General features: G+C 59.9%; 1 protein-coding gene across 1 annotated transcript; it reads right to left on the bottom strand.

The window, feature by feature from the left end:
- Nucleotides 1-4,133: 4,133 nt before the first annotated feature.
- LOC121024767 (GRB2-associated and regulator of MAPK protein 2-like) lies at nt 4,134-7,529 on the bottom strand. The gene is made up of 2 exons (XM_040466994.1): nt 7,357-7,529; nt 4,134-4,532 (listed from the first exon to the last, which is right to left on the bottom strand). Exons 1-2 carry the CDS (start codon nt 7,466-7,468, stop codon nt 4,279-4,281), a joined length of 366 nt encoding a protein of 121 aa, XP_040322928.1. The 5' UTR covers nt 7,469-7,529; the 3' UTR covers nt 4,134-4,278.
- Nucleotides 7,530-7,541: the final 12 nt, after the last annotated feature.

The following is a 7,541-nucleotide window of genomic DNA, read 5'->3' as shown; positions in this document are numbered from 1 at the left end:
ATTTTCTCCCATCGTCCTGAATCCGGATTCACCTGACACCAGCCACCTCCGCCAGGCCACCTAAGTCCGACGCCCAAAAGATCGAAGTCACGTACGGAGGGTGCCCTGGTGGAGTAGTCACTGCCATGTCTGCAGAGCCCCCGAGACTGGCCCCCTGGGTGCGCGTCCCAAAAAGGTTAGTGAGGACATCGCCAAGGCAAGTGGTGATCAGAAAGGTCTGAGGACGACAGCGAAACTGACCATTCAGAACAAACAGGCCCACACTGAAGTGGGACCCTCTTCCGCCTACGCTCTGATCATCAAAGCCCTCAAGGACCCACCAAGACACAGAGAGAAGCAGAAGAACGTCACGCGCGGTGGAAGGCTCACTTTTGACGAAAGTGTCAACGTTGCCCAACAAAAGCAGCATGCGTCTTTAGCTAGAGAATGCTCTAGAACCATTAAAGAGATCTTGGGGACTGCCTAGTCTGTAGGCTGCAATGCTGACGGCTGCCCCCTTCAGGACAGCCTGTATGACGTGATGCAGTAGACTACCCAGCTGGCTAAGAACTACAAAGGAAAACATCTCAATAAACGGTCATCTCACAGCCCAAAAAAGAAATGAAAGCCGTCGCAGTGTTTTGAGCAAGAAAATGCCAAGCTCCAAGTTGAGCTCCATAAAGAAAGCAGAGAGGTCATTCTGCAGGAGAGCCGGGACAGCCACTGGGGAAATGGCAAAATCAAGCAGACCAAGAGGCAGACTGGGGCAGCGGATTAGGTGCAGGTAGGGGGAGGAAAGGACGCAGGCCACCGGCCGGGTCAGAAATGGAGCTGGCAAAACAGACTCTTAACTACAGAGAACAAACTGAGGGTTACTGGGGGAGGCTGGGGGGTGGGGGGGAGGGGATGGGCTCGATGGGGGATGGGTGTTAAGGAAGGCACTTGTGTTGAGCACCGGGCGCTCAACTACATTCTACTCCTGAAACTAATATTGCGCTGTATGTTACCTAACTGGAATTTAAATAAAAACCTGGCACTACCAAAAAAAAAAAAAAAAACCAGAAAAACCAACGCGACACAGAGCAGGCAGAGCTGCTAGTCAAAACTGGGAACCTGGAAGTAACATGTGGGGCAGGAGCCCGTCCTTCGGAGGCCAAGTGAGGCCCCCCAGGGGGTGCTCTTAGGGGGGTGAGCAAGCGCGGGCAGGGTTTAAGGACTCCGGGTGGGAGGTACACACTGAACCCACAGGTGGGTCTTCAGCTAGGGCGGATCTCAACCCTTTGGGAACTCTCCTCCCAGAAAAAAATGTCAGCGTCCTCCTGGCGTGAACACAAACACCGCGTTGTATACAGTAGGTGGGTCCTGGAGCCCCCCAGACCCAGCCAGAATCCCAGACTGAGGACACCCCCGCTGCCCCCAACGTGCTGAGAATGAAGAACCAAGGGCCCGTCAGCACCTAGAAGCGGGAAAGAAGTGAAGCTGAGAAAGGGAAGGGAAAGTGCCCAGGAGAAAGAGGAGACCCTTGTAAGAAAATGTGCCACAGCACTCCAGGGCAGCGGCGAGAAACTAGGGAGGCGCCTGGCAAAGAACGGGGGTCTGGGGTGGGGGGGGGTCGGGCAGCAGGGGCCGCACAGCGGCTACCATCCCACTGCAGGTGCCACCCCTCCCCCCCCCCGCCCCCCCCCCCCCCCACCACAAGCCCCCCACCACAAGCAGCCAGGCGGGGAGAGCTGCCCGCTGCCCGCTGCCCCCTGTGGGGAGAGCTGGAGCCAAGTCAGGGCTGCAGACGGGAGAGGATGTGGCCGGCGGATCGATGTAACCATGGTAGCCAGCACCACCCCCTCCGCCGCAGCGCGGGCCCAGCACCGGTCATTACCGCGGGAGGAAGGAAGGGAGACCTCCCGGGAGCGATGCGCCAGCCCCTGGAAGCCTTCGCTCCCCCCGGCAGCTTCCTCTCCTGCCTCCCCCGTAGTGAGACCCCAAGCGCCCCCGCACCCTAGGGACCTGCCCCACCCCAGCCTGCCCCTGCTCCCTGCCCTTTCCCTCCTACGTCACATTCGCGCTCCCTGGCGTCCCTTCCAGCCAGAGCAGTCTCCCCCTCCTCTTAGCACCCGACCCCGGCCGCGCCGTTCCCTAAAGAATGGTGAGTAAATGTACAGGCTTGGGGTCGGACAGACCTAGTTGAATCCCATCTCTGGCACCAACCAGCCGCGCGACCTTGGGCAAATTATTTAATCTCTCCGAGCTTCAGTTTTCCCATCTGTGAAATGGAAGCACAGGGCTTAGCTCCCAGAATGCCGGCCAGCGCTGACCTGAGCCACCTAGCCCCTTGTGCGGGGCGGTGGGGGCCTTCTCCGGGCAGCCAGGTCCCCCAATCCACGGGCGCTGCACTGCACTCCCCTCCCCCGCCTTCCCTGAGACTCCAGGGTCTCGCCACTGCCCCCGCCCACGTCATTATTAATTCATTAGGAGGAACTAGCGTCGGGCTGCGCGCTCCGCTTCCAGGCTATAACCCCGTCCCTCCCCTCCCCCACTAGGGCCACCGAGCCACCCACCGGAAAGATGCGGCTAGGGATGCGACTCCCCTGCAGGCCAGCCGTCGCCCCATGACCACACCGTCCACATGCACACAGGGGCACCAGAAGATTGCATAAGGGAAAGGGCCCCAGGCCTCCTGCACTCACTCACTCTTCCCTAGGAGGCTCTGTGCCTTGGTTTCCCCGATGTTTAATAACACAACTGAAATGGGACAGTAAAGTCACACTAATGTCAGCGAGGGCTTTTTCCAATCTTTTGTTTTTTCATCCCAAGAAGATCTGGGGCCCCTTCCTGGACCAATACCAGATAGCCAGGCTGGGAAGTTTCTAGCTGCTAAGCAGGCCTTTCAAGGGCTCCAGGCTCCAGGCTCAGGGCCTAACCCCGGGTCAGAAAGACACCAGAGTGTTTCCTCATCTTTTAAATGGGGTGTGGGAGCTATGGGGGTACCAACTTCACAGCGTTGTTTGTAAAGAGCAGAAGCCTTAGTCCTGTCCCCCTGGCTCAGAGGAGACCCAAGAAGGGCTGGGGACCCCAATTCCTGGGAGGAAAGGAATGGGAGCCTTCCCAGCTCCAGCTCAGGAGTTCCCAACTTCTACTAGGGCAGGGGAAGGGACTAGCAGTCACAAACACAGAACTGGGAAAGCTACCAGAGCTCTCGGAGCCTCACTTTGTGAGTTAGACGGAGCTAATGAGACTTTCTCACACGGCTGCCATGAGGATGCTATGACGAAACACTCAGCTCAGCATCTGGAGGGCGGCGTGTTTAACACGCAGGAGCTGTGGGACCTTTGGGGCACATAAGGGCATCTCTGGAGGGGGCCACCAGATTCCCACCCTTCCCACCCAGGTGACGACAGCCCTGCGTCGCTGGTGTGGTGCAAGCAAGCATCAGCCCAGGAGTCCGGTCACCTGGGTTCTAGCCCTTGCTCTGCTGCTTCCTAGCTGTGTGACCCTGGGCAAATCACCTCCCTCTTAAAGCCTCTGTTCTGTCACGTGTAAAATACAAGGGCTGTGCTTTCCAGCAGCAGAATCCTCTCTTCAACCAAAATCGTATGTAAGATATCAACATCATACATATAACAGATAAAAGTACGAGTTCATTAGCATCATCTCATTTAAGTGTAAAATTTTCACATTCGCTGATAAAGCCAGTCAGTGAAAACAAGGAGTTTAACACAAAAATTTGGAAAAATCAGGATCAGAGTGGATGAGTGCAGTTCTAAAATCAGACTGAGCATCCCTTTGTTTCTGAAGAATTTTGGTTGCACACCAACCACTGAGAAGATCCCCGCACGAGACGTTCTCTTTGAGGGTCTGGACAAAAAAAAGCCTTAATGAGGCAGCTCACAGTACACACCCAAGGTCTCTAGTTAGGGTGAAGGTTTGATTTGCAGCAGTGTGAGAGTGGGGTTAATTTTTAGATCATCAGTTTAAAATAAAATGTGAATGGGGCGCCTGGGGGGCTCAGTCCATTGAGTGTCTGACTCTGGCTCAGGTCATGATCTCGCCGTCTGGGAGTTCGAGCCCCGCATCGGGCTCTGTGCTGACAGCTCAGAGCCTGGAGCCTCCTTCGGATTCTGCGTCTCCCTCTCTTTCTGCCCTTCCCCCACTCGCGCTCACCCTCTCTCAAAAATAAACGTTTAAAAAACTAAACGAAATAAAATGTGAATCAAAATTTTGCAACCAGAAACCCAGGACTCCCCCAGACACGGTATGAAAACCACAGGGCTCTAACTGCCACCCGGCCAGCCATGTCCTCGTTCATCCCTGTGGCTCCAGGCAAAGGGTGGTCACTAACAGTTTCCCCCAAGGCCTACCCCCTACCCTCCTGCCTGCATCCCCCAGTGGCTCTATCTGTCCCTGGCTGGGCACACCTGGGTACTGCAGGGGGATGTCAATCTTGGGTCCGATGACGTAGTGGCCCTCCTCCAGGGTATGGGCTGTCACCGTTGTCCACTGGCGGCAGGAGTGAATGAGCAGGATGTCTCTCTCACTGACACCCTCAGCGTACTCCCCTGGGGAGAGGAAGGAAAGGTAAAGTGAACATTAGGAGGGACGAGGGAGGCTAACGTCTTCACCAAGACCCCGACTGGGGACGGCTGCCCACGATCCCTGTCCAGGTCAACACCGCTCAGGGGACAGGCACGCTGCCAGCTGTGGCCTCAGGGCTGTGAGTCACGCCTGGTCTCCCAGGGCTCTGGCTCCTGACGGGGCCGCAGCAACCACCCCGGCCACAGTCCTTCATTCACCACTCGCCTGGACGGCCTGCTGCCCCAGGCCCTGTGCCGCGAGCCGAGCCGGGGTTCAGGCAGATGAGCCGGCCCCGCCCTCCCAGAGCACTTGGGTCCATGGGGCGGTGGAAAGAGAGGTGAACCCAGAAAACAGGCCACGTTGGAGGTGCTGAGTGGAGGGTGTCTGGGTACTCCCAGACAGGAGCAGCAAACTAGGTGAGGTCTTCCCTGAGCAGACACTAGAGCTGGGCCTCAGGACCACCAGCAGAATTCTCAGCCCCCAAGTCCGTGCCTAAGCCAGGCGAGGAGGGCCTCGTCGGGGGCACACACAGGGCTGAGACGGGCTATCCGTTGTGGATCCCTGCTTGAGGGGCCCCCAGAGATTCCTGGCTCTCTCCTGGGCAGCCCCTCTTCACCCACTGCCACAAGGGTCTCCTACATGCAGGGGACCTCAAAGGAGAGGGGACAAAGTCTCCGATAACCCCTAGCCCCTCTCAGAGAAGCTGTTTCTTGGCTCTCCCTTTGTCAGCCCTTCACCCTCCCTGTCTTCAAAACACAGTGATGGGGGGGGGAGCTTGAAGGGGGAACCTAGTTCTGGGGGAAGCTGCACTAGGGCAGAGGTGTTGGGAGGGGCCTGGGCCCAGAAGGCTCCAACCCCAGCAACGGTTTCCAGGAGAGCAGGAGGGGCTGGCCCAGCTTCCAGGGGGCCTGGTCTCCTGGATGCAGCTGGTGGGCAGGGGGAAGGTGGGGGGACGCCTCCTTCCCAGCCCTCTCAGACACAACTTACTAAATTGCTGCCACCCAAGCAAATGGGAAGTGGTTTATCCTGATTATCCTGATGACTGAGGGCTCCACGAAGGGTGTGGGGAGGATGTGCTCAGGCCCTTTGAGTGGGGCGGGCTCCCACTGCATTGGAGGGGGTCAGAGCTTTCCTCCTCAACCCCTCATGTCCTGGGGCAGAGGAAGCCCTCCTACTCTGCAACCCTTCACAACCACACAAGGCACACACCAAAGGCTATGGTTTATGGCCCCCAACAGTTGAGCCAGCACAGCCCCTGGGCCTAGTGACAGGAGCTTGTCACCCCAGTGACACAACTCAGTCCCATGGCTGCAACTACAGGGGCCTCTCCCAAATGCATAGGCTGTAGGGCCTTTAAGACTAAAGACACATTTTTGTTCACGTATTCGCACTCACAGTGACCACAGCCATAGCCACCACAGACAGGTCACAGACAGGCAGACAGCTGGGCCATCACACCAGTTGTCCATTCACTCATCCCTCCGGTAAGTCCAGAATCTTTGTTAAGCGGGATATCCTCCTTCAAGGAGCCTGGAGCCCAGTGTGAAGGCAATAAACTATAAAAACGTGTGTACAGATTCAAGTCAGGGGTGCCGAGGCGCCACGGGAGCCCAGAGGAGGCCTGCTGGGACTGGGGAGCTCAGAAAGGACCCCCAGGAAAGGGAGATGCCAAGGAGGACGTGTGGGGAGTGGCCAGGCAGAACCCAGGGCCAGCTTATCCCATTCACACGCAGAAGGGGACAGCCTTGATGCTGACGCGGACAGTCTCGGGATCACTCGCTAACGATGTGGAGAGCAAGAGGTTGGGCTGCTGAGCTCTCCTGCCCGACGGCCCCGGCTCGGAAACTGACACGCAGCCCGGTCGGTCGAGGGACACGCTGCCGCTCACGGTGCCCGTTCCACCCCGCCGCGGGTCGGAGGAGGGGCTGCGGGCCCCATGGAGGGGAGAGGAGCCTGTGGCCGCGGGCCCCATTAGCATTCAGGGAAGCGAGTGTGCCAACGCGGGCCAAACCCCTATTCTTCTCGCACACAAAACCCCCGGCCTGGCTGCCAGCCCCGGCTCCCGCCCCTCCTCCAGCCAAGCAGCCGCCCCCACCCCTTCCTCCAAACGGTCCCCTCGCTCCGTGCGGCCTCCAGGCGTCCCCTCTCGGGCCCCCATGCACAGTCCCATCGGCAGAGCAGCCTGGGCCCCTGGGAAGTGGGGCAAAACATGAGGGAAGGCCGGGACTTGGGGGCACGGCCGGCGGGAGGGCCCGATCATTCGGGCCTCTCCCCGAGGTGACCTGCCCGCCGGGGGCCGCAGACTGCTCCCCGGGATGCTAAAGGAGAGCGCAAGAAGGGTGCCAACAGGGGCCGATGGGGGCTGGGGGGTGGTGGCAGCGGTAGGAAGACGCAGTCCGAGGCCCAGGGGATGCGAGAGGATCGAGGTGAGAAGCGGGAGACAAAGGGACGGAGGGGGGCGCGGCCCAGGCGGGGGGTCTGAGGGCTGCAGGGAAAGGGATGCACCGACGGGGCGGCCGCGGGGCCTCCGCCGCGCTCCGGCTTCTAGCTGGCCGGGAAAACTCTGTCCCGGCCTGGTCTCAGTTCCTGTCCCAGATCTCTGTCCGGTGCCCGTGAGCAGGGCCCAGGAGGCGGCGGACCCTCGGCTCGTGGGCCCTGGGTCTCCAGGGAAGGCGTGCCGGGAGCCGCGCGAGGCCGAAGCCGGGAGCGGGAGGGCAGGGGCCACATCATCACGGCCCCCTTAGCACCTGCCCAGAGAGCCCCCGATTTCCCCGCGGACCCCCAGCCCCCCTTCCCGCACCCCAGTACCTGGCCCGAGGCAGGCGAGCGTGGGCAGGCGGCAGCGGCTGACGATGAGGTCGAGCGGGAAGGCGCCCATGCTCCAGCGCAGGCCGGCCAGCCCGGCCGCCAGCTTCTCCATGGCATGGGCGCCCCCGGGGCCACCGTCCCGGGGCCCCGACGGCCAGTCCCGCGCGGCCCGGGCTCCCGCGCCC

This window comes from Herpailurus yagouaroundi, unplaced genomic scaffold (assembly GCF_014898765.1).
Source record: "Herpailurus yagouaroundi ecotype Mexico unplaced genomic scaffold, PumYag 67109, whole genome shotgun sequence".
Classification (NCBI taxonomy): Eukaryota; Metazoa; Chordata; class Mammalia; order Carnivora; family Felidae; genus Herpailurus; species Herpailurus yagouaroundi.
The sequence above is the reverse complement of the archived record's forward strand: the minus strand, read 5'-3'. Positions and strand labels throughout refer to the sequence as shown.

Bases quoted from the DNA above. Each gene is read 5' to 3' on its own strand.
- LOC121024767 (XM_040466994.1), bottom strand. From the start codon at position 7,468: ATGGAGAAGCTGGCGGCCGGGCTGGCCGGCCTGCGCTGGAGCATGGGC. The intron at 4,533-7,356 runs GTACTGGGGTGC...TCCTCTCCCCAG, and splicing joins GCTCGCCTGCCTCGGGCCAG to GGGAGTACGCTGAGGGTGTC.